Consider the following 27,152-nt stretch of genomic DNA (forward strand, 5'->3'; position numbering starts at 1 on the left):
ACCTGGAATTCTCTTTCAGTGACCTCTCCAAAGCCCAAAGCCCTCTCCTTCACCCATTTTCTGGGGGACAGGACTCTGATGAACAAAAACCTGCTATTACCCTTCCCATGTGTATACAGCTTTGTTTTACAATTTGTGGATATTCCAGACATGGTCTGTATACACTACCAAGTTACATATAGCAAGCATGTTGATCTTTTGAACTTATTGAGTTTGTCCATACGACCCCCAGAACTGTAAGAAGCTGTCTCTCAGTTTGTCCAACACTGTTGCTTCCTCTACCTCACTCAGTCTCTGCTCTACCCATCAGCCCTCAGCTCCTCGGTGTGCGGAGCGCTGATTTATATCCACAGTGTGAAGAGGGGTCATGACCCCAACTCACTCCACAGGGTTCAGGGAATTCAACCCTTTAACCATCTGGTTAGAATGTGTAGCTTTACATTATATTGATTTGCGAATGCTGGAACAGAAGCAACGCCGCGACACACATGCAGACGTGGCGTCTGGTCCGTCGCTCGAACAAAGGCCTTCAGCAGTGGGACACTGGAAGCTAAATATGATTATCTTAACTGCATTCTGCCTGAACAAATATTCAATCTAGTTATTGCCTCGGAGGGAGCAGTGTGTCACTTCAACCTTGATTTAGGTGTTGTGTGTCGCTGTTGGCTACCCCCTGACAGGCATTTATCGTGACTTCTTCTTTCGTGCACGGTTTGCGGCTTGTGATTGGTTTTCATGCTGTGCTAATCCAATACGGCTTCAGTTAGTCAGATTAGAAGACCTGTGTGTTTTTTACGGTATTAAGACTAAGCAGGACATCACGGAGGCTCCATCCCCTCTGCCCCACTTCTTCTGGTTCTAATTGAGCATTTCACGATTATATATTTACGTTTTGCACACCGTGCCTTCCTACCTGGGTCACCAAAAGCCGCATGCCCTCTGTCTCACCCTTATTAACGTGTGACCCCTCTGCGGATTCTCAAGACATAGCAGGTTTACTGGAGCTGCATCTCTGCTCTCCTTCTGTTCTTCCCCACTGTCTCCGCGCACATGAGCTGATGTTCCTTTGATGTGGCTGCCCCCTTTGACCCGATCTGTTAGTGAACTGCTTTCACTCGTGCTAATGTGAGCAGTCAGAGCAACCCAAAACTGCAGCAGTTTTGAGTCCGCTGTCGTGTTCCTCGGCTGACTCTACCTTGTTATTCCTTGAATGATTCTATCTCATCCTTACTTGGCTGACTCTGCCTCGTCGTTCCTTGGCTGATTTCACCTCGTCCTTCCTCGGCTGACTCCGTTAGTGGTGTGGCTGTGCCGGGTTGGCCTGTCCTCAGCACACATCAAACAGCGCCTCAGGGAAGGAGAGCCGTGACAGCAGAAGCGCTCGGCTCGTCTTCTCCACACAGGGACCTCGGACTCTGCTTCCAGCCGAAAGGGCTCACTGTGCTCTTGTGTCCTGTGGAGCGTGAGTCACTCCTGGAATGGATGAGAGCCACAATCCCATCAGACTGACTTACCTCGAGGTGATTAATAGACCGGCGTTAAACATTAGATCATTTAACCAAGAGACTGCTAAAGAGCCACAAAGGAGTGTATTTGAATATTATTCAATCACTTAGGGATATAATATATTATGTGGGCCAAGTGAAAAACAACTTTCCATTGTGGTCAAAGTGACATTGGAGATGAATTCCTATCCTGAAATGGTTGAGACAGTGCATGTTATATACAAGTTGTGTTTAATGGAATTTAATTATGTAAGTATTATTGTTGTCTGATTAATTCAGTATAAATGTTCATTCATATTGAATTCAAGTGCAAAATGGAGAATGTGAGAGTGTGATTGGTTGAGAGATTCTTGAAATCACAGGCCACCAAATCTCTAAAACCGAATGTTCAACCAATGAGTGTTTGGAAGTGATCTACTAACCAAAGAGTGGCTGTTGGCTTAATGAACCATGTTTCTTGTGTACCCCTCCCCCCATCTAAGGAAAAAGGGCAACATTCTTTGATAAATCTGAGCCTTGCGTCTGATGAATGTGGCTGATATGTTCTCCCCTGTTCACAAGCCCCAGTCTTATGGCGATAAGCCTGGGGAGCCATTAGAGCTATGAGATACAGGGCATGATGTTGAGCTGAGCTGTTCACTGTGCTCTTTGGGTAATTGTTTCCATATTTGCTCATTTGCTTTTCCTCCTTTGAAGGCAAAGTCCGAGTCTTCCACACGGCGAACAGAGACAGGGAATACCGGGACTACCGAACTGGTGATACGCGCATAGCAGGTCAACTTCGCTCGTGGTTCCGCCTCTGAACGAACTCTTTCCCGAGGAAGAGCAGGTGAAGTCTTGGCTCAAGTGTTTTGGCAGGAAGGCAGAATTGTGGCTGCTTTGCAGATTAGCTAGCGCAGTTAGACTCTGTTGGGCAATTGAAGCTAATGTCTAACGGATGGGACAGGTAATGTTTGGAACACCAAGAGAAAGGAAGAAAGAAGAAGGTCTTTATTAGAACAGCAATACCTCATCCCTTTGGATTTTCACTTCCAAGAAAAGCACGTGTTGGAGTCAGTGGGACATTCCTCTCTCTGCATATTCACCATTAAGAATTGTGACACTGCAGAGACTGAACTTATTTTCCTCTTAGAAGTCTTGCTTTCAAGACTTTTCTGTTACTGGATGCAGGAGTAGCCCTGACATTTAGAACCTCTGTGATTTGTGGGTTTACCACACCAGTGCGAACTTGTGCACATGTGACCATCATGCTGTGATCCTGAACAAATACAGATTATGTCGCTGAGATTAAATCTTTGCGCCTTGCTTTGAACAGCTTAATTGGATCTGATTCAGTGAAACCCAGTGATTCAGTGTCATGACTGACATCATGTCTGAAAATGACCCCTTAAATAATTTCATGTATTTGGTCCTTAGAAAAACGAAGTGAGCCTGGATGTGGCTCTGTGTGTGTGTGTTTGTGTGTGTGTGTGTTTGTGTTTGTGTGTTTGATTTGGAGATAACAGGTGGCCCATCATTGTGTTACACATATGTATAGTTTGGCATATGAATAGTTTGTTTCATGAGTAGCAAGAAGTCACGTCAATGCCTAAGAAAGGACGAGGTCAGGGGTTAAATTAGAACATGCACTGGGCAGCTTGCTGTTCAGATGACCTTTGACCCTGCCCTTTTCATGCACTTAGGCTCCCCCAGAACTGCGCTGGATCTCAAAGTGTGAAATTGAGGCCAGTACTGAGTGCATGAGGAGGAAGTGTGGGGTCAAACATCACATGACACTTCCGCTCCGAAGTCAAACTGCCTTACATGCATTTTGAGAAGAAGGGACCATCAAATAATCCGATGTATTTTCTTCTTAACCAAACGAATCTGGAATCACTGTTGAATTCATTTTACCTGCCAGTACATTAACTTTTTTTTTTTAATTTACCTGCTACTGGGTTAGTGAAATATTATTTTCCCATATTCAGTAACACTCTTCATGAAGAGACAGTTTACAGTCGGAAGACAGTGAGAAGGGTTGGTTTACACAAGGTGCGTCTGATCACAGATCAGCCTTCTTCATGTGAGACACTACTGTAGAGCCATGTTTGGGCTCTGTACACCATGCGGTTCTGTCGTTTTGGCCTTCATGAGGAAGGCCAGACTGGAGGGCTCCACTGGTGATGGATAGACCAGAGACTCGCGTATCTGGCGTCAGACTTATGCGCCTGTTCCCTCCGAAAGGACACAAAGTGCATCCAGGAACTTCAGATCGTCCTGAAACACACTGAAGCATGTGCTTCCGGAAAGGACCTCCCACTGCGACGTCTGCTAGTGCAGACCGGGTCTGCGTGATGGACAGATGCGCGGCTGGAAGGTAAACAGGGAAGGGAGCGTGCCGCGGGGGTGTAGGGAAGGCTGCCGTCTGCGCGCCTGTGTTTATGGAGCCCTGACAGTATGTGCTTACCCCTGCCGTGCCCCCCACCCCAGACTGGAGGGGAGTGCCCCTGGAGCACAACCCTCCTCCCCCCCGGGGCTTCAGTGGAAGATGAGGCATCCGGGGCCGTGCCGCTCGAACACTTCGCCCCCCCCGTGATTGAGTTGCCCACGCTGCAGTGCTGATTAGGCACCGAGGAGGCATGTATAATGTGGCAGGGGCAGTTTATACAGCCCTAATGCTGTTTGGGTTTCAGGCGGGCCTGTAATTGAGCCCACACCATCTGATGCAGGCTGGTGGTGATCTCTGATGAGCGACAGCAGTGCCCTAAAGGGAGTTGTGTTTCTCGGCCACAGAGGGGCCGTATTTTCAGTCTGTCCCACTGTTGGAAGCTCTCTGACTTTCTCCCTCTCCCTCTTGGTTAGCTAAGGACTTAGATCAACAAAGGTATCATGAGTGGATGCCAGAGAGGAGGAGTTATTTGGAAGGTAGAGGCAACAGTGGAGTCACTCCTCCTCCTGGTCTGCCTTTTGTCAGTAGTCTTAAGACAATATCAATACATCATTCACCTTGTGCTCGTATGATGGAATGGAAACAGTGCAGAACATTGTGTGGCCTGTGGATATGAACTATTAATGTCTGGGTAAACTATTTCTTGGTAGTTGATTCTCAGCACTGTAAAAACACAGATATTCTTCTTAGCTTGTTATATTTGGCAACTCTGCATATGCAACGTTCTGTCACTTTTTAAGCATGTTTTTGCATTTAGGATTGTAGGCAAGGCGAGTTTATTTACTTTTCATAAACAGCAGCAATTTGAACTGCTTTGTGAAATATTCACAAAGGCCCTGATCCATGCTTGGATATGTCCAGAGAAGCATTTATTTTTGAATGAACTGTGTCTCAGTGGGTGAGATTGTCCTGAATGAACCTAAATATGCTTACCAGAGCTGGCTTCATGGCTCCCCGTGACTGTCAGCATGATATATAGCTCTAACCAAGCTTATTGATTCACCCCTTCATTACCTTAAGACTCACTGAAGCAGGAATCAATACATACTGATCAGGACAGTTTTTGTGTAGCATAGCACTAGGCTACAGAGAGGAGTAATGCAACCAACATATGGTGAAATGAACAATTATGACTCTTAACACTACACTCAGCAGAATGTATAAAAATACAGACGTGTTTCGTGTGTGATAATAGGTTGCTGCATTGTGCATGGCCCTGTTTATGTGCAGATGCAGATGCGTGGAGGACTCGCTAGTGTCTGTCTATGCCCAGGTGCTGGACACCAGGGGAGGGTGTGTGTGTGTGGGGGAGGGGGGGGGGGGGTGGCGGAGAGCTCTTCCCAGGTGGAGGACCAGGGACTAGTTCCACTCTCTTCTCCTTCCAGAGTCTCATTAGAGGCCTAGAGGGGACGTTAATCAGCCTGCATTTAGCCAGATTGGTCCCAAGGCCCCGTCCTAATGACTCAAATAGCAGCATATCGCATGCCTCGGGCCTGTACTGGACGTCATGGGAGGCATGCCTGAGCCAGTCCAGTTCGCAGCTTTGTGTATTTCTTTTTGTGGTAGACAGCATTTGAATTCTGCACACATATTATTGTACAGGACAGAGAAGTAACAGCCCTCTTCACATGGCAGCCAAACATATCGTGCTAGTGTCACTACAGCGGTGACTGCGATCTGGAGACTGCGATCGCAGCCTCTGCCTAATACTTAGCCAAGTGGCTGTAAACAAAACATGTAAACATTTAAACCTCAAATGCCAAAGGGAACAGACTAAGTTATCTTTAACTCACTTGCTCTACAGCGTTCTGTACACATGCTTTTACCATGAGCTGCAGATTGAAAGCAGTAAGCTCTTGACTGCACTTCAAAGAAAAAACTCATGACTAGAAACACTGGAGGCCAACAAATCCCACAAGTCTGTAAAAAAAAAAAGAAGCATCCTTGCTTTAGCAAGTGAAGGGAGGCACCAACCACTCTATGCTGTTATTTTATAAGAAAGCCACTAAAATGTCACTGCACATAGGATATACAGTACTGACCTGTGCCGGTGCCTTTAGACTGTAAATCCTCTCGGAGATCGCCTCCTACAAAATAACAGCACACCGCAGTGCGTATACAAACCCTAGCTTCCACCGGTTATGCATTTGCCTTGGTCGGGACAAACCACAGCCGAAGTCGGTCTCTTCTCATCTGTTGCCGTTTCAATTCGAAATACTGTACACTAGATCGGACAGCCCCCAGTTTGTCAGTGCTCCATTTAATGACTGTTTTCTGAAACCCTGTGAGCGAAATTACCATGCTTGAATAATTGGCAGTGATCTGTACTCTGTAGTAATGAATTTCCACTCAACACGAGCTCCATTAGTGTCTGGAAATACTAGAATTTTGTGTTTTCTCGTTGTGGCATTTCTTGTTTATGCTTGCCATATTTATAATTTTCCGTGCTTATTGGAATTCCAGTAGAACCAGGCTGTAAAAGATCTGTCATCACATCTAAGCGTCTTGGCACACCATGATCATGTATGCTATTGCATGGCAATTTGGGCTTAATTTAGATGATTATAAATTATTTGGAAATTATTTCCCAAAATCGGGCCTCACTGAAGCAACTGCTTTTGATCTGTCGATGGTGCATGTCGTAATGAATAAAGTAAGACGTGTCCTGCAAAGAAAAGATGGTCACAGAAAGGTAAATGATATGCTAAACAGCTTTTTATATTTGGTTTATTGCTGCAAAATGACGGTTGTGGAAATGAGCACCTCTGGCCACTTTGCGGTCAAAAGAGAAGAACATGTAACGTGCGATTCCCAACGCCTGTGCTCGGATTGGTCCGTTCTTCCAGACGAGGCTGCTAGGGAGTATCTCTGCCTCGGTCCAGCCTCTTTGCACACCTCCATGTTTCGTGGCAGGCATCTGAATGCCAGAAGGGCCTTCGGCCATCTCACAGAGTGCAGATCCCAGTGGAGCAGAGCTGCACTCAGCCTCTATTTTATGCACGCTGTGCATTTGTCGTGCTGGGTCAGTGTGGGTGGCGGCAATGATCTGTTGGGTAATTCTGTCACATTTTCTCAGTCTAGATCAATACTAAGAATCTTTGTGATTTACGAGTTCTTACCGGTTCTTGGTATATGGTACTTACTGACAAGGTGATGTGATAATTATTGATTGTCATGAAAATAAATGTAATATTTATTTCAAAGCTGTCAAAACCAAGATTCGCGATCTGTACTTGCCTGTATTAATGTATGTTTCATATCTGAAGACTCAAAAGCAGGGACCACTAGCCATTTAGAAGGTTCTACCTGTGTTTGCTGACTGTTTTCAAGAACCAGTTGCTACTTGTAGTTTTTCTTTCTTATAGTTACAAGATCTATAATAAGAAGAATAAAAATATATAATAAGAATCTCTTGTGGGTATATTACTAATATCGCTCTGCTAGGGTCATTGATGCCAGAGTTGGCATGCCAGTGATTTAAGTAGCTAGAAATGTGTAAGAGTTTGTTAAAATAGGCACAGTGTCATATCTGATTAAGTCACAGGCTCTGGAATATGCTTTGAAATAGACCTACAGGAGAGGCTTAGAGGTGGTAGTGTCACATTTAAAGCTTAGTACCAGATAAAATCGCATTCAAATTCCCTTCATCCTAATATAGGCCAGGGCTGTAATTGTAGTGGAGAATCCCCTTAACCCCTCTTAAGCCTACCTGACCCAGACGCTGAAACGCAGACTTTACTGAACTAAAGTAAGACTGGAGAGATGAAGTGCTGTAGTAAGCCATATATTACAATAATTATGCAGTGGTGTAACTAGTATTTGAAACTGTTTTCTGGAGTACACATCTGTGAATCCATGTGAGATGTGAACATGTTTGTCTGAGAGACAAGCGGCTTATTGGAAAAAAGAAAAAATGCCAACATTGTCTGTGTGTGTGTGTGTGTGTGTGTGTGTATGAGTGGGTGGGTGTGTGTGTGTGTGCGTGCGTGTGTGCGTGTGTGCCTGCAGCACATGTATATATCGGAGCCCAGTGTTTAGGGAGAGAAAAGCCTCTTGTAAAAAACTTGGGTAAATTTTACCTTTAGCCCCTTGACATTGGATGCAAGCAAGAGATAAACCCAAGGATTAATAATTTAGACCGCATGTTAGGCACCGCAAAGCAATGTAATAACAAACCATTCATAACACTTGTAAATGCGTGCTGACCCAGGGAGGCAGCAAGCCATTAAATTGAGTTTGTGGCTGTATAACATTAACATGAGCACATGGAAGGCATTCAGGGAGAAGTGCTAGTAGTTCATTTGGTTTAACTGGAGAGAAGCCTTCATAACATCACTCTTGCCATCACGGTCAAACTGCACCAGACAGCAATGAAACGCTGTTTACTGTGGTTAAAATGTCACGTAATTCGATGCAGAAATGCCATTTAAAACCTGGCCAACACTGCATCTTCATTCTTGCCACTATCAAATTATCATAGCCTTTTGATGTTAATTCATGGCACACTATTAAGTTTGCCAAAGATCCTTTGCAAAATCTTGCCTACGTGACAATTTCTGCCTCAGGAGTAGATGTGCATGTGTGACTATCTCAGCAAGACGTTCTCTGAAACATCCCACTTTTATTCTGATTATCTTTGTGTTTTTAGATTTTTTTTCCCCTCTTTAACTCCTTAAGGGACATTCACATTTATATAGCCCTTTGAGCTACAGAGCCATAGACTGAATTTGAGTGTTTGACTCTATTTTGAGAGTCTTTACAGTAAGAATCTTTTGGTTTGGAACATGGTCAATGTAGGCCCTCCACAAGTGAGTCCTACATGTATCAAGTCTCTCTGGATAATACTGCTGATGTAGGATTTTCTAATGGCACTCAGCTAGAGGTGAAAGGTCGAATCAGATACAAGATCCTTACAGTGAAGTTTGATACCCATGGCCCTGGTTTCCATCTCTCAGCCTGAGAGAGTTGTGAGTTACGGTTTACAGTGGGTTGTGGGCTTTCCTGGGAGAATAATTTCACCTTAGGAATGGCTATGTCTTAAAGGCAGGGTAGGCCTTCATGCAGACAGAATTGCTACTCTGTTTTCACACCAGAGTCTTATCCATCTGTTTCATGCTCCTAAATTGTCTTTCAGATTTGGAGACATGCTTGGAGAGTGGAGCCACGCTACACTTTTCCTTCAGCCTGATCTCCCATTGTGTTGCTTTGTCAAATTGCAGCCACAATATTGTGTATATGCATATGATCTCTCTCTCTCTCTGTCTCTCTCTCTCTCTCTCTCTGTCTCTCTCTCTCTCTCTCTCCCTCTCTCTCCCTCTCTCTCTCCCTCTCTCTCTCTCTCTCCCTCTCTCTCTCTCTCTCTCTCTCTCTCTCTCTCTCTCTCTCTCTCACGTGTTTAATTCATTGATGAACGAGGAATGCAGACAGCAGAGATGAGAGGATCCCTGTCTCATTAGAGCTGAGACATATTAAGGCTGGTCCTGGCGACTCCTGTGATCTGTGCTTCATTTCAATTTCCGTTGATGAGCTCTCGGGATCTCAGCGCGTGCTGTGTATGAGCGACTTTACCGGCTCCAGAGTCTGGATCTTCTTCTCCTTCTTACTGCCTTTTGGTTGAACTCGATGCAGGTGGAGGTCAGCTGAGATTGGGCCCCCTGCTCACTCATCCCTGGGCGATTCTCTACCTCCGTGAGTTGGTCCTGCAACAGACCTGGTCCTGGACACGCTCTTAATCACCAAATCCAGACTGGACAACGTCCTATCTACCCAAGCATCTGGTTTATCTATTATGACATGCAATGTGTCTACAATTTCACACCTCGTTAGTTCTATCATTTTTTTTATGTTGTGTTGTAGAGTAATACCATAATCATTTCATACATAGAAACGTTAATGTTAATATAATTACCCTTACTCTTATTCTTTTTTATTGTTTCTGTATTGTTTTCATGGCATATTATTGAATTCTTTTCATATTGTTATGCCGGCTGGTGTCAGCCAGAGGAGGGTGGACCCCCTTTGAGTCTTGAGGTTGCTTGAGGTTGCTTGAGGTTGCTTCCTCACAGTCTCGGGGAGTTTTCTCTCATCGCTGTTGCCTTTGGCTCGCTCACTGGGGGCTCGGACGTATGTAAACCTGCATTTTGTGACAACGGCTGTTTTAAAAAAGTGCTATATAAACAACCTTTGATTGCCCTTGCAACTGCTGGCTGTGTAAGGCCCTCGATATGCTCAACATTTTAGTGCTCTCCCAAGTTTTACCCAAAGGCTTCAGTGCATGGGAATTTTGTTCCGTGTTTATCCCGGCAGGCATAGCTTGCAGGTTTTACGCGCCCAGGCCTCGGAACTCCTGGGGTGTGTGGAGAATCGATGAATCCTGCTCCCCTCCCCCCTGTCAGAACGGCCCGGTCTCCCTGCAGCTGGGGCCCTCTGTACACCTGCCCCCACAGGGCCCCAGTGCCGCTCCAAGCTTCCCTAATGCTTTTCTCATCTGCACCTCATTCCATTCCGAGGGACTAAGGACTACACACCTGACCAGATCGTGACCGTGGTGTTCCTCTACCTCCCTGAGGCTTTTGGGAACATATAGGGTTGACACCGTCTGGCTGTCTGTCTCTTCCACCCCTTTGTTTTATTGCTTTACTGTTTTACTTCCTTGTTCTCATTTCGTTTCTTCCTTCTGTTTTTCTCTGACTGTCGACACTCTTTTGGTTGACCAGTCATATGATCAAAGTGTAAAACTCACAAAAGCACCGTTGCCTCTTTCTTTGCTCTCAGTGGATCCTCAACCAGCTGCAGAGAGACATTGTTCCTTCAGTAAAACTAACTCTGACTTTAGCAGGCGTAAACATTACTGCGTTCCCATTTTCCGCTCGGAAGCCTTAGCCTGTGCGTCCTGCAGCCATGCGTGTGATCAAGCCTCCAAGAATTATATGGTAGATTCACAAACAGCGGTGGAGTGATTTGGCCATCGTCCAGCTTCTTGGCTGTTTTCTTCAGCCTTTAAAGGCACAGACATGTTGTAGTGGATGAGCAAATTTGTAGCGGGGATCACAAAGCGGAGCTGTCTCACTGTCGAGACATGCCTCCTAGCCGGGAAGGAATCATTTGGCCCTCTTGGGCCAGATTTTAAAAGAAATCGGTTCTTCTATAGAAGTCTGCTTTTTACAGTTGCTGTAAATGACACCAAGTAAAGTTATGGGGTTGCTTTCAAAGTGAAGCGTATAAAAATTTTGTTGAGAAGCAGGCCCTGCTGAGTCAAAGGTCATTTCCCACTAATGTTTTGCAGGGAACTCTTTGTTGGGTTAATGGCCTTTGAGGCTGCGTGCATGTATGGAGATGATGAATGACGGGTTCCTGGGACCACCAGTGCAATTCTGTTTACGGAGTGCAACATGGAGGAAGAAAAGTTAGCCCAGAAAGAGGAGTCGAGAGGTCGTGGCCTGAACCTTTCCGGTTGTAGAAATCCCCCAGAGCAGAGCCCTGTGAACGACACCTGAGGTCTGCTGGAGCCCTTCCTTACTGTGTCCATGTTGTAATGCGAGTCAGCTGCTGGACATCCTGGATGTTGTAGAGAGTTGGACGATGGGCTTTGTCTCCGCCCCTCCGGTGGCATGTCTGTGCTGAACGCATGTCAGTCTGCTTAAAATGGCTAAGCTGCTCTTTTAACCCTGTACACCAGGGTGATCAGCTAGCTTGCTGATCTGGGACCAGTCTGGCTGTTCTGTGGACAATCTCCTGCTTGACATTTGGGCAGGAATCTGGTTAAGGAAAAGCTTCCACTGAGAGTGACACCTGGTGAGAAAGGGAATTCCTTCTAATGTCATAAGAAAATGTCTGGTAGGCAGACAAACTTGACCTGACCTGAGTCGTAAACATAGGCTTCCTCTTTCCCAGCTGGTGGACATATAGCAAACCAGTCCTCTTAAAAACAATCTTCCCTGTTTTAACTTTCTTCTGTAGCTCCTATAAGACAAACCTCCACTCCAACATCCCTTTGTTTCGGTGTTCCATTGACTTTTCTTTATATCGGTCAGTGATTCTGATTAGTCCATCCCAGCCTGTTAATTTTATATTTTCCCTCAGTATTGTATCATGAACATATCACTGAGCTGTTGTCTGGATGCCAGAATGTGGAGGCAACATGCCTGGACTAACAAATGGTTTTGTGATTTGTGGAGGCCGGCCTGGTGTTTGCTGATCCAAAACACTGGGCCTTCTGTTCTTTTGGGCCTTCTAGCTTGCAACAACCACTCTAACAGGCAAACACTGCGTTTGTAACACTTCCAAGCAAATAATGGAAAACTATCCGAAATCGGTGTGGGGGGGGGGGTGGGGGGTGATACTATCTAATATCCATAGATATGCAAAAGTTTTTCTCTATAACTAACTTTTCTTTCTTTCTTTCTTTCTTTCTTTCTTTCTTTCTTTCTTTCTTTCTTTCTCTTTTATTCATATTGCTCTTATATTCCTTTGGTGAGTAAATATAGTATATATGCCAGTCATGGCTCAGCCTTCAGTCATGCCTACAGTAAATCATACCTGCTTCGATTACCGCTAGCCGCGCGCGCCAGCCTGTTTGTCCCAGCTGCCCGTTTGTTCCCTTCTGTTCTGAGTGAGTGCCAGGGAGAGCATGCTTGTCTGCATGGCAAGTTGCCCAGCTGTACGGGCATGACTCAGGCACCCCGGACAGCTCCCAGACACTGACGCATCCTTCACGTGCACACCCTTCTCCCGTGCACGTTTGCTGCCGTGCTCTGCACGGTGCCTAATCCGAGTCAGAGCAGAAATGTCTGGAAGATGTCTCCAAAGAGGCAGAAAATTGTTTGTGGTGAAAGTGCTTTGTAGTGTTTCTGTGTGCTTCCAAATTGGGCGTCTGTGGTTTTGGCATTCTGACTGTCAGTTCAGTTACGTATAGTTTGCTTTGTTGACACTTTATTGACTGCATTTCAAAGCAGTCATCATGAGGTCGTAACATCTAGACAATGCATGCAGTACAAGAACAAAAGATTTAAAAAAAAATGTCATTATGATCCCCACTCAGCAATAACACAATCGTGACTCGTCTGTGTTTTCTGCAGGTGACAGCGAAAGACGCTGATGGCGGTTCCTTTGGTGCCGTTACGTACTCGTTAGGGTCGAGTTCCAGCAACTCTGCCCCCTTGCTGTTCAGTATTAATAAAGAGACGGGCCAAATCTGCACCAGCGCCGGCATGGATCGGGACGGGGGACCAGAGAGCTATGAGTTTACAGTCACTGCGGCTGACGGGGTGAGAGAACTACAGCCATAGACTACTGGAAAGAGTCCTAACACAGGATCCTCTACAGTAGCCAATTTGTACAGTTGTACTTTTTACGAATGGTTTATTGCTTATTCTATTGGTTTATAATGCTGGTCGGTTTCGTCTTACTAATCAGTCTTTTTACCGTGGTGATTTTTATCCGGCTGACCAATAAATAGCAGTTTCCAGTTAGGGCCTGGTATGTACGGTGTATTGGTACAAAGTGGCGTTTGTCCTGTCACTGAATATCCAGACTCCTACACCAGCTCTCAGATCCAGCCGCAACAGTGATTGGCCTCCAAATAAAAATACAGTAAAACATAATGTCTCTGTAGGGAATTGTTAGACACACAAACACACCCACACTCAAATGTGCTTCCTTATTCTTTTTCTTTCTCTTTCTCTCTCTCTCTCTCTCGCTCTCTCTCTCTCTGCCCAGGGTGGCCTGAGTACGCTGGCCTATGTGAACGTGTCTCTGCTGGACATCAATGACAACAGGCCCACGTTTTACCCAGTGAACTATGCCATGAGCCTGAGCTCTCAGAGTGCGCCGGGCACCTCCGTCGTTAGGGTGACGGCTCACGATCCAGACGCTGGTGGGAACGGCAAGGTGACGTACCGCACCGTGCCGGGAGGAGGCTCTGACTTCTTCACCCTCAACAAAGACACAGGTACGTGTCTGTGTGTGGGAGTGTGTGTGTGAGAGAGAGAGAGACAGACGCGCTGCTGATGTGTATGCCACAGTGCATGTTTCACAGTGGTTACAATCCTTCATCCCCCTACGGTCCGCGCCGCTTAAATGTAGCAGTGCGTGCATCCGTTGATTCCAGATGTGTGGACAGTCTCTTGTATACACAGCTGGAACCAACACACCACACCGTGCTGCGGTTCTCACCGCTTTTTTTCTCAATGCAGGGGTGATCTCGCTCTCGCGCTCCCTGCACGGAAGGGCCAACTCTGTCATCACCATGGTGATCACGGCACTGGATGGGGGTGGGCTCACGGCGCCGGTCAACGCCAGAGTGAACATCAGCGTGGTGGCAGGCTCTGTAGCGCCCCCTGTGTTTGAGCAGGCACAGTACTTCTTCACTGTGTCGGAGGACGTGCTGCGAGGCACCGAGGTCGGCGTGGTGCACGCCAGCAGCAGAAACGGTGGGTGCTCACTCACCTCCACCCTCCCTCCGCCCCTGACCGGCTGCTTCAACCTGACATAGTCTCTGACATCTGAACAAAGTGCGCTATCCAACCGATACGAAAAGTCACAAGCTATTGGTGTTTGGGGCGGATGTAGAAGTCATAGCTTCCCCATAACTGATGCCTGTGAAATCCGACCTGATGCCTCACCCTTGTTAGAATTCTTGTGAATTTTGCGTGACATCGGGCTGAGGAAGCCGAACGCGTAGCTTGCAGACGTTTGCCGTTCCCAGCACTTCTCGCACGCACAGCTTTCTAAATCTGCAGCACTGACATGCCTGTGAGTGTCTGCACGATGCTTGTGAGATGTGGGGATGGGATGTGCTGAAAGGTCTAATACTGAGTCTTCTCACTCACATGGAGCCAGTTGGACAAATAGGAAAACAGCTGCAGCATGGAGTTCATTAAGCCACCACATCAATCATGGATTCCATTCTGCTGCCACTGTGGTGTTATTGTACTTTACATTCTGGCATTTGTTCCCTGACAGTGGGGGGGGGGGGGTGTTTCGTACTTTGTAACTGAATGATGGATGACTTTTGTGATGTTTTTACTGACTTGACATTAGAGAATACCGGAGTAGTGTCTCTTCTCTCTGCTCTCTCTCTATTTCTCTCTCCTTTCCTCTCTCTTCCTCACTCCTTCTCTCTCGAACTGTCTCTACTGCTCTCCCCGCCCAGGAGCTGTGAAGGACGTAGTTTACACCATCTCCTCTGGCGACCCAGACGGCTATTTTATGGTGGACCCAGAGACGGGCGCGCTGCGCACCAGCCTACCGCTGGACCACGAGGCCCGGCCCTCGCTGGAGCTGGAGGTGCAGGCACGGAGCGGGTCCCCACCCGCCTTCGGCCAGGCGCGGGTACGCATCAGCGTGGGCGACGTCAACGACAACGCGCCCACCTTCGTGCCCTCCTCGTCCGAGTCGCTGCTCTTGCCTGAGGCCACCCGGGTCGGCACGGTGGTGTACCGCGTGCAGGCCGAGGACCGCGACTCTGGCGCCAACGGGCAGCTGAGTTTCGACCTGCTGCCGGCCGGAAGCCAGCGCACGTTCGGCGTGGAGCGCAGCAGCGGCGAGGTGCGGCTGATCGGCAGCCTGTCGTACGACAGCGTGCCTCGCCACGACCTGCGCGTGCTGGCAAAGGACAGCGGCACACCGCAGCTGAGTGCCACATTCACACTGGTGGTGCACGTGCAAGCCGAGGACGGCCAGGGGCCCGTGTTCGACACCATCACCTACCGCGTGGAACTGAAGGAGAACACAGCTCTCAACACACGCTTCCTGCAGGTGCGTGCCCTCAACAGGGACCCTGGCGGGAACGGTGCCCCCGCTGGGGGTTCCGCCCCTGCCGCTCCGCTCTCCTACCACCTCCGGCCCGATGGCGACGCGGCCGGGTTCGGCATCGCCGCCGACAGCGGCTGGTTGTTCGTGAAGAGCGCCCTGGACAGGGAGGCCAAGGACATCTACCTGCTGACCGTGCTGGCCACGTCGGGCAGCGGACAGATGAAGAAAACGGGCAGCGCCACCGTGAGGGTCGCCGTCACCGACGAGAACGATAACTCCCCGCGTCTCTCCCAGGACAGGGTCTTCTTGGCGGTGAGGGAGAACCTGCCCGCAGGTACAGGCTTCGGAAGAATCGCAGCCACAGATCGCGATGCCAACCTCAACAGCCGCCTCACCTATAGACTGCTGCACACCGATCGCAACTTCCAGATCAACTCCCAGACTGGTGAGGAGGAATAGTCTTTAGTGGTTATGGTTAAACTGCCCAGGCAGTTGGCATTATTCAGCTAATTTATGTGCCCTATTTCAGTTAAATTACAAAACAAAGTCCCTGTGGCTACTGTGATTAAGTGCTGGTGCCCACTAAGGTTATTGCCACTGGCCCCCACCAGGATTTTTATATAAGATTCTTTCTTTCTTTCTCGCCTCTCGCGTTTGGGCCTTCCCTCTGCCTCTTCAGGCGAGATCAGCACCAGAGCGGCGCTGGATCGCGAGCACCAGTCCAGCTATCAGCTTGTGGTGGTGGTGCAGGATGGAGGCACTCCACCACACAGTGCCACGGGCACCGCCCACATCACCGTGCTGGACGAGAACGACAATGCGCCGGCCTTCAGCCATACGCAGCCCGGCAGGGAGCTGCTCATCCAGGTGAGAGCCACAGCAGGAGCTGGGAATCAGCACTACGTAATGATAAACATATGGAGAGCTATCATGCAGACTGTAGTGCCAATATCGTGTGATTATAAGAAGCATTGGTGGTGTCAAGCAAGTCTTCTTAATGTGTGTGTGTGTGTGTGTGTGTGTGTCTCAGGTGCAGGAGGGCCTGCCTGCTGGCTCTGTGTTGGGAACACTGCAGGCTAAAGACCCAGATGAAGGAGAGAATGGTACAGTCTTCTACACACTATCTGGTAAGCAAGTGAACATTCTGTGTGAAGAGTGAAGAAATCACAGAACCTTATTACCTAAGGAGAGATATGTATAATGCTACAATAAATGCTACATCTAATAACATAAAGGTGGTGTACATTTTGTGCAAATAAAGTAGAAATTTTATAAAGATACAGAACCAGTCCAGCTTGATATGCATGTCACTACTGTTCTGCTATACAGCTGCTTCTGATGAGGGGAGTCAAAATAGATAAACAGACTTCTGAGTGAAAAGAATATGTTTGTCATTTAGTTTGTGTCTTCGGAACTCCCTTTACCCCTTTTCCCTGTCAGGCTCCCGGGCGGAGCGCTTCTCCCTGAACCCCGCCACGGGAGAGCTGCGCTCCTCCTCTCCACTGAGGAGGGATGAGAAGGCAGAGTACAGTCTGACGGTGACTGCCTCGGACCGCGGTGCTCCGTCTCAGAGCTCCTCTTGCGTCCTGCATGTCCAGGTCGGGCCCGTCTGTCTGTTCAATTCTGTCAACTCTAACGAATCTGCAGATAAACCAGAGTTGGGTAACAGATGTGTGGTATCTTCAGTGCATTGAGAGAACTGACATGGAAACAGTCAGAACGTCTGTTCAGGAAGTCAAAGAACTCAAAACACTCATTACCCACACCCCCGACCCCTCCAGTGCGCTACGGATGAACATGGACTGAACATGTGCATTGTGCACGGTTTCGTACGATCCACTACTTTTCATTTCATATCCGCTCACGAGTGTCCAGATCCCAGAGAATGCATTGAGTGGAAGTGTTGCTGGCTTGCTGTGGGCCTCTTGGTGCTTTCTCACATGCTAATTCCAAAAAGGGGGTAGGATACTAATTGTCGAGGGTATGGTTGCCAGCGATATCTTACTGCTCTTACAGAGTGGAAAGAGAGAGAGGGAGAGAGAAAGAGGAGGAGAGAAAGAGGAGGAAAGAGGAAGAAAAGAAAAGGCACCTTTGAATCAAGTGTTCCCAGATGGCCCTTGATTGGCCCCAGCTGCGTCTCTCTCAGATCAGGCGGGGAGAGAGCTGCCCAGCGTAGCCCGGTGGCACGGTAGCACTCATGGCTACACTCAGCCCAGATAGCCTTTCACCACAACAGCATCAAGATAATATTACACATACCAGTCAAGTTAAAACCAGGCATGCTCGGATTGTCTGGTACACTGCGTTTTAGGAAAATGCCAAGTATTGCAGTTATAAGCATTCTACAGCCCCTCTGATGCTCAGTGCAGTCTGGGCAGACTGTTTGCTTTTCATGGGGATTTAAGTGTGAACACTCTCACCTGTTATCATTATGAAGCCGTATTTGCAGCCTCGCTAAAAGGGCACAAGAATTGACCGTACTGTGCTTTCATGTGGTACACAGTCCCGTCCTGCCTCCACCACAATGTAATGCAGACTCTGGGACCTCTGGGTCAGTACAGTCAAGAAACACACGTTTTTTTTTTTTTAATTTAATAATGATACTTTTAAAAGACGTCCTCAAAGAAAGTTGTTGGCTACTATGATCATTTTGGTAGATCCTAATTAGAGCTTGAATAAAAACTGTAATGACTCCAGGATGTGCTTTTAGAGAGCCATCTGACAAGTTTGACCAATGCCAACAATCTTGTACATAAACACTGACCAAAGAGATCACAGAAGGTTTTTTAAATTGTTGCTTCAATGATCTATTAAGGCAGTTGCTTAGTGAAGAGACATGTGTTGTGCATCAGACCATGAAAGCAGATATCAAAGCCATTATGGTTCTACTATTAAAGACTAGACAACATAAAACACTCTTACAGTTGTATTTGCTTCTGTCTATAGGTTCTTGGCTCTGCTAGGACTCCTCCCAAACCCAACACTCTCTCCATGACACTGAACTCTGTGGAGGGGGCCAAACCAGGCTCCGTTGTTGGTTCAGTTCAATCACATGACCAACGTGATGTGGTACTTGATGGACAGGTTACTTACCTTGTGGTAGGTGGCACAGATCAGGATGGTACTTTCATGGTGGATCGTCTCACTGGGGATGTATATTTGGCCAGGGAGCTAGACTATGAAAAAGGTGCTCGCTACACCTTACAGATTGAGGTAGATGACTTCTCAAAGGCCTACCCTAGTAGTCACATGATCCAGCTGGATATCAACGTGCAGGACAGTAATGACCATGCCCCACGGTTCCCTGAAGACCCAGTGACTGTCGTTGTCCCTGAGAACATGCAGCCAGGCTCCTCCATCTATACCTTCCAGGCCACCGACAAGGATGGCAGCGGACCCAACAGTGAGGTGCGTTACTCTATCCATCACCGCTGGCCTGACAATTCAGATCTGCTGTCCCTTGATCCAGTCACTGGCGTGCTCACCCTGAGCCAAGAGCTGGACCATGAGGAAACCTCCAGCCTCTTCCTGGTGGTCCGAGCCATCGACTCCGCTGTGGATCCCAGCCAGCGGCTCTGGAGCTCGGTCACGGCCCGGATTTTTGTGACAGATGAAAACGACAATGCACCGGTCTTTAGCTCCCCTACGGCTGTCAGCGTGATGGAAGACCAGCCCGTGGGTTTTGTGCTGCTCTATGTTATGGCCCGAGACGCAGACCAGGGGGAAAACGGCCGAGTGTCCTATCGCCTCCAGTCGGGCAATGCTGCAGGACGATTCAGTCTCAACCCCAACACTGGTGAGCCTCAAGATCCTTCTCCCAAACCACACAGCTTTATGGATCCTAACATTCAAAACAAAAAGCCTAAATGTCGTTTGACAGAAATGGGCTTTTTGCCTTGAAAGCTTTATTTGTGCGATCCCAGTTTTATTTTGGTTAGGTCTACCATGCCGTTTTGATTTTATGCACATGTACACATTAGTTTGAAATTTCTCCATCATCAAAGGCTCATAATACAGTCCCTACTCACTCTGAAAGGGATTAACCAGGCCGAGACACCTAATGGACCTGCCAGCTGCCAGACATTTTTCATACATTAATGTCAAACTGGTTTATGATAATAATACCAATAATAATATTTTATTTGCATAGCGCCTTTCTCAGATTCAAGGCCACTTCACAGAACTTTGTGTGTGTGTGTGATAGGTTGTACACACACACACACACACACACACACACACACACACACACACACACACACACAATACACACACATTCACGTGAAATGAAAATTAGAGCTGAATATAGAGAAATGTTTCTAGTTTAGTTTACAGTCACTGGTATATTTGTGGTACAGAGTTTCACATTTAGGGGCCACAGAATTCAATAACTGCCGTTCAAGGTAAAGAGTGTGTCTAGGGCCTGAGGTAAGCACGTGGAGGATTTATGGATGACAGAGCCCTCGACTGTACAAACCTGTGACGGTGGAAAGCATGGAATAGAATAAAAGAGTCTGGATGATGGAGAATAGAGGTGCTAGTTTTATTTAGAGTGCGAGACTTGTGAGATGTGAGAGACTTGTAGCTGAGCTTTGAAAAAAAAAAAACTTTTTAGGCAGGAATCCAATGAAAGGGAGATGGCAGTAATGAAGTCAGAAAATAATGAAGACATGAACACTTTATGTTAAGTAGAGGGCAAAGGTGGGTAATGCTGTGAAGATCACATCATAAGGATTGTCAGTCACACCATCGGTAGCGATATCAAAACATGATATACTGCATATATGGTAGACTTAACGGCGACTGGCAAATCAATTGTGAATTTACTGCTAAGATACATTTGCATGCCACTGGCATAACAATGACAACTGGTGACAATTATTTGGCCAAAGGGGTTCACGTGGGCAGTGGTAGCTCAGCGGTTAAGGTACGTGCCTTGTAATCGGAAGATTGTGGGTTAAAGCACTGCCATGTTGCCACTGTTGCGCCCCTGAGCAGGGCCCTTAACCCTCAACTGCTCAAGTTGTACTCAGCCATAATTGTAAGGCGCTTTTGATAAAAGTGTCAGTTAAATGTAAGTGCATTATGAACAGGAAGGTAACGAGAACTGATCCTTGAGGCACTCCTTCAGTAATAGGGAGAGAAGATTTTTATTTTGCAGTTGTAAAAGTTATAAAAGTCATCTAGCACTGGATATGATATAAGCCAGGCAAGGGCTGTGCCTGTAATACCAGCAGAGGAGAGACGAGACAGATGTTTGTTATGATTCATAGTATTAAAAGGAGTACAAAGAGGAACGAGAAGAATTTTAACTGTAACGCATTGATGGAAAGAAAGAGATTGATAATAAGTTTTAAAAGAGCACTGTGAGTACTGTGTAGGGTTAAGTAACCAGATTGATAGGGTTCATATAGATTCAGACAGAAAAGCTTGCAGTCATGTAGCAAACACCCTTTCCATCACATTGGTTCGGAAGGAAAATTGGAGACTGGCCTATAGTTATCAACAGAGGATGCATCAAGGCTACATTTTTTGAGAACAGATATAAACATAGCAGTTCTGAGAGTTAGTGGTTGAAAGCCAGACGCTAAAAACATATTTGTCAGATGAGAGACAAGATAAGAGATACACAGCCTCTGAGGGGGAACTGGGGTGGGATGAACTTGAGGATTGTGTGATTAGTTGAGAGACAGAAAGAGAGTTGGTGGGAGTGAAGCTTAAGAAACAAATGTTCTAAAAGTTTAGGTTTTTCTGCAGACAGAAGCAGTAGATTTCAGTGTCTTTATGGGCACCACTAGTGTAAAACAAACCCCGCTCATATATCATCTCTGGAGTTGCCCTGCGGCCTTCGTTTTATTTCTTAATTTTTCCTTATCAACCGTTGCACTTTGACATTCAGTACTGTGCAAAGGTTTTATGCAGGTGTGGAAAAAAAATGCTGCAAAGTAAGAATGCTTTCAAAAATAGGAGTGCTAATAGTTTAATAGTTAATTTTTTGTCAATTAACAAAATGCAAAGGGAAAGAACAAAAGAAAAATGTAAATCAAATCAATATTTGGTGTGACCATCTTTGGCTTCAAAACAGCATCAATTTTTCTAGGTACACTTCCTCACAGTTTTTGAAGGAACTCGGCAGGGGAGTTGTTTCAGACATCTTGGAGAACTAACCACAGATCTTCAGTGGTTGTAGGCTTGCTCAAATCCTTCTGTCTCTTCATATAATCCCAGACAGACTTGATGATGAGATCAGGGCACTGTGGGGCCATATCATTTCCAGGACTCCTTGTTCTTTATAGTTAAGATGACATTGGCTGTATGTTTGGGGTTGTTGTCCTGCTGCAGAATACAATTTGGAGCCAATCAGATGCCTCCTTGATGGTGTTGCATGATGGATAAGTATCTGCCTGTATTTCTCAGCAGTCAGTACACCCTTAATCCAGACCCAATCCCCATTCCATTTGCAAAAATGCAGCCCCAAACTTGCAAGGGACCTCCACCATGCTTCACTGTTGTCTGCAGGCATGCTATGGTATCTCTGTCCAGATTACAGGCAAATATTTAAAATTTTGACTCATCACTCCAGAGCACCTGCTGCCATTTTTCTGCACCCCAGTTCATATTGTTTTAGTTGAGTTGCTTGGTCCTGTTTCCACATCGAAGGTATGGCTTTTTGGCCGCAGTTCTTCCATGAAGACCACTTCTGGCCAGACTTCTCTGAACAGTAGATGGGTGTACCTGGGTGTAGTTGTTTTTGCCAGTTCGTAGCTGATTGCACTGCTGGACATCTTTCGATTTTGATGGGAAGTAAGCACGATGTGTCTTTCATCTGCCCTGTCTTTTGTGTGTCTGATCACTGCATCTATAGCCCTCATCGCATTTTTTTGTGCTTCTTCAAAAGAGCTTGTACAGCACATGTTGAAACCCCAGAAATCAATGTCTGCATTGAAATCTTTGCCTGGGAGAGACCTTGCTGATGTAGTATAGTTACCATGTGTCTCATTGCTTTTCTCAGTCTTGCCATGGTGTATGACACCATGAAACCTCCACAACTTTACCTTTGTAGCAGAGGTTGGCCTCGCCCAGTTTTAAGCCTCATACACAGCTGTTTCTGTTGCAATTAATAACTGTTTCAACCTACATATGAAAATATACCTGTTTGGTATAATTGGTTAATCATACATTTTACTATAATCCTACAAAATCCCTGACACTGTGGAAGTGTAAAAGAGGTGAAGCTGTTTTGAAGCCAAAGATGGTCACACCAAATATTGATTTGATTTTGATTTCTCTCTTGTTCATTCCCTTTGCATTTTGTTAATTGACAAAAATAACCTACTAACACTTCTTTTTTTGGAAGCAATCTTACTTGGCAGCATTTTTTTCTACACCTGCATAAAACCTTTGCAAAGCATTATACGCTGAGTGCAGACCGCAGAGTGGAGAGAAATGTTGGTCCAAAAATTAATGGATCAATTCTTTGAGATAACAATTTATTTTATTTATATGGATTAAGATGGCTTGATAATTTATTTCAGTTTTGAACTTTGTGTTTAATGAGGAGGGCCAAAACAGATTATAGGCAACAGTTTAAGCCTCCACTGGCAGTAATGACCAGACTTCAGGGAATAAGTCTTAATGAGGTTTTGACTGAGTGTGAAAGAGAAGGTCTGGTTGAGTGCAAAAGCAGAGCTGCTCAGCTAGAGAGCCGAAGCCGTTTTCAGCAGTCGGTGATGTGCTTAGGGCTAAAGCTGTGTTAGCTGAATGCTAAACACAGGGAAGGCCTTACACAGAACTCCTCGAACAAAACACCCAGCAGCGTAAGGCAGACGGGTGAGGGCTTAAACTGCCAGGTCCTCCTCAGGAGTGTGTGTACCCTGGGGTACCCCGCTGCTCTTCCTCTGATGGCAGGGAATCGAGGGGCTCCTTCCTCCTCCTCCACATGCCGGGGAAAGGCATTTTCTTGACGTTCCTTGTGGAATACCAAGGCATTATCAAGGGCAATAGCAGAGAGGGGAGAATATTGGGCAATAAAACTATGGTTTCTGTGGTTGACTCTTTGAGTAGTAATAGAATCCTGGAAATCTAAGCAAATCAAGCCTTTAAGTCTTTTGGCTCCTGTGTTGTGTGCAGCGAATGTGGCTCATGTGTGGGAAAGGTTTCTACACCAGCTATGTGAGCGAGAGAAAAGCCAACCCTTCTTTTACTTGGTGGTGGGACCAACATAAAAGTGTGTTTAGAACCACTAAAGGGGTGTAAATAAGACCAACATCTGCCAGACAGATGATAAGAAGCATTCAGCTTTCTTAACTCTTTGCCACTTTAGAACTGATAATTTAGTTGCGTGTTTTGCGCTATAATACGTTTCTGCATACAAATGCGTCAGCAATGCTTGTTCCCTCCCTGTTGCTGCAGGCTCCCTCTCCATTCTCAAAGCTCTGGACCGTGAGGAACAAGACAGCTGCGACCTCACCATCATCGCTGAGGACCACGGAATCCCCCAGCATTCCACCACTCAGGTGCTGTCTGTCCAGGTCGTGGACGTGAATGATGAGGCTCCCTGGTTCGAGAAGAGCGAGTATGAGGCCCAAATCAGAGAGAACAAGCCAGCCGGAGCAACTGTGCTTACTGTCTCCGCAACTGACCGGGACCAAGGTGAGCCATTCCATACATGCTAATTATCTTTTCTTCCCACATACACTGGATTCCTTGTGATCTGTTTTAATGTACTAGTCAGTCTCTTATGTATTAATTAGCCTCTGTATCTGAATTTAGCATATTTGCGGCCCATCTTTGGAACAATTCACAGTTCCGTTACAACTTATCAAACAGAGCTATTGGGTGCGGTGGCTCACTGCTAGCCAGCAGCAATGGTTTTTAAGCACTTGCATGTAGGGGATTGTGGGCCTGGGTCTCGTGCTCCCAGGCTGAGGGGAAGGGCGTGCAGTAGGTTGCCTCCAAGAGTCATTACGGGTGCCAACAGGTGCCAGTCCAGCTCACTCCGCATGTAGTTTGGCACCCGTGTGTAAGCTGCAGGCCCCGGTGGGGGAAAAAACACCAAGACAGCAACTTCGCTGATGCAACAACTTCGCTTTCAACTTTGTACCTACGCATTTGCGTTTATAATTAGCCATTCTGACTCTTTGCAGAGTTAAAAATTCAAGAAAGGTCTGATCAGCTGGTTCATGAGCCTTTTCCATGCCTCTGTTCCAGGCATTAATGGTCGTGTGACTTACGGAGGCGTCATGGCGGATGGTTTCATCATTTCTCCCGACACTGGTGTTATTTCACTGACTAAAGTCTTTGACAGGGAGCAGCAAGACCATTACACTGTCACTGGTAATCTTCTTTCTTCTCCTGTCTTAGCTTGCAGTAACTTGTTTAATTTTCTAATCACTGCACTGTCGACTTTGTGTCAGCGATTTCTGATATCGTTGTGGTATGTTATGTAGTTTATGCCAAGGATGGAGGAATGCCCCCTAACTTTGCCAAAGCCACGGTGCACATCACTGTATTGGATGACAATGATAACGCTCCAGCTTTTGAGAGGCAGCAGTACAATCTGGAGCTTCCAGAGAACCTCGCGCCTGTAGAACTTTTCACTGTCAGAGCTACTGACCAAGACAGCGGTGACGGTGGTCGGCTGGAATACAGGATCACGGGTAGGTTTCGTGTAATGCAGGGAAACCAAACCATTTGGGATAATTTATGAGCAAGCCAAGGCCTGCAGAAAAATCTGCCTGTATTTTGTGTGTGATGGCGCTGGCTGACCAAACCTCACATTACTTTTAAAGTGGTTCATCAGCATTCATAGAATGTTCATACAGTGGCGGAATGTTTGATCTTTACTTTATCAAGGGCCTATTATTGAAAATGAGTTGCTAATTACTGTAAACCTTTGATGTTTTTCTTTTTTGTGCTTTTGTTTTTCATTTTTATTCTTCTTCAGCTGGAGATCCAGATGGTGACTTCCAGATAGACAGCAGTTCAGGAGCCTTGTCCACCTCTCGACCCCTGGACCGAGAGAAGAGGCACGGTTACTCTCTGGAAGTGGTTGCCCACGACCATGGCAGCCCATCCCTCAGCAGTACAGCCACCATAAAAGTCACGCTCCTGGACGTCAATGACAACAGCCCCAAGTTCAGCAGTAGGAGCTACAACATAGATGTTTTAGAGGACACCTCTGTTGGGACCGTGGTGCTGGACGTGACTGCCACAGATGCTGATGAGGGACAGAATGGCCAGATCCTGTACTTCCTGAGCAATGAGGTACATGGCGCTTTCACTGTGGACCCTGACATGGGTCGGATCACCATAGCCTCCCCGCTGGACCGAGAGAAGAGGGCCTCCTACAGCTTCCAGGTGTGCGCGGTCGACTCGTCCCCCGCCACACCGCGCAACACCACGGCCCAGGTCACTGTCACGATTTTGGACGTGAACGACAATGCGCCCTTCTTCATCCAAGATCCACTCATCATCAACATGTCCAGCAGGAGTGTTTCCACCAACCAAGTGGTCGCCACCATGAAAGCGGAAGATAAGGACTTTGGGGCCAATGGTTCGGTGTTCTATCGCTTTGCCATGCCTGTGCGAGGCTTCTCTATAAACTCCCTGACCGGGGAGATCCAGACCACCGAAGCACTGAACAGCCTGACCCAGACCCAGCGCACCCTCATTGTAGAGGCCATGGACCAGGGCAGCCCTGCTCAGTCCTCCCTGGGCGTGGTGGTCATCTACGTGAAGGAGCAGGATTACAAGGGCATCCGCTTCTCGCGTACCACCAGGGACGTCAGCATTCAGGAGAATGCACCCCAAGGTCAATAGGCAAATGGCATGCTGTATGTTTGGTGTCTTTGTAATCCTAATCCCAGCATTTCATGTTTTAGTTCAACCATCAAATTTAAAAACAAAGCTAATTATTTTCTCTGCAAATGACGTTATGTATAAGCACTAAACAATGACATTCCAAATGTTAAATATATCTTTTTGATACTGAAACCTTTGTGTGCACATTGTTCTGTGTGCCCTATGGGCACTGCATGCGGGACCGTGTCTGCAGGACTGAGCTCCTGTTTCTTTGCACTCCTCAGGTACCGCGGTTGCTCAGACACAGGCGCAGTACCCAGACGGCACCCGCAGGGGCATCACGTACAGCATCTTCAGTGGCAACCGGCAGCAGTCCTTTAGCATCAGCTCCAGCACGGGTCCGTTGCCGTGGTTACCACAGTAACCACAGCCTTCCATGCTGGGATATCAGGCTTCATATTAGCATGGCTAACAAATTTCCCATAGGCTCTCTCATTACATGAGATTATTTTGAATTGTTTTGGAAGGGGTGTCAAAATTAATTTTTCACAAAATGCAAATTCAAATTGTTGAATATGTCTGATCTTCAATTACCACTCTAAATATGAGACATTTTATAATGAATCATAGACAAAATTTAATGCTGCATAACTGGCAGCAAGTCC

At 46.7% G+C, this 27,152-nt stretch overlaps 1 protein-coding gene across 1 annotated transcript in view; it reads left to right on the plus strand.

The window, feature by feature from the left end:
- The window catches only part of dchs1b (dachsous cadherin-related 1b), an 83,598-nt gene that overhangs the window by 50,877 nt on the left and 5,569 nt on the right, over window positions 1-27,152 (plus strand). The window contains exons 3-15 of the mRNA XM_027000893.2: window positions 13,011-13,199; window positions 13,651-13,882; window positions 14,127-14,363; window positions 15,086-16,132; window positions 16,367-16,554; window positions 16,718-16,814; window positions 17,128-17,285; window positions 18,634-19,483; window positions 24,097-24,336; window positions 24,895-25,020; window positions 25,134-25,343; window positions 25,631-26,497; window positions 26,772-26,885. Of these exons, the coding sequence (XP_026856694.2) occupies window positions 13,011-13,199; window positions 13,651-13,882; window positions 14,127-14,363; window positions 15,086-16,132; window positions 16,367-16,554; window positions 16,718-16,814; window positions 17,128-17,285; window positions 18,634-19,483; window positions 24,097-24,336; window positions 24,895-25,020; window positions 25,134-25,343; window positions 25,631-26,497; window positions 26,772-26,885 (4,555 nt within the window). The remainder of the gene's footprint in view (window positions 1-13,010; window positions 13,200-13,650; window positions 13,883-14,126; window positions 14,364-15,085; window positions 16,133-16,366; window positions 16,555-16,717; window positions 16,815-17,127; window positions 17,286-18,633; window positions 19,484-24,096; window positions 24,337-24,894; window positions 25,021-25,133; window positions 25,344-25,630; window positions 26,498-26,771; window positions 26,886-27,152) is intronic.

Source organism: Electrophorus electricus, chromosome 17 (assembly GCF_013358815.1).
Source record: "Electrophorus electricus isolate fEleEle1 chromosome 17, fEleEle1.pri, whole genome shotgun sequence".
NCBI lineage: Eukaryota > Metazoa > Chordata > Actinopteri > Gymnotiformes > Gymnotidae > Electrophorus > Electrophorus electricus.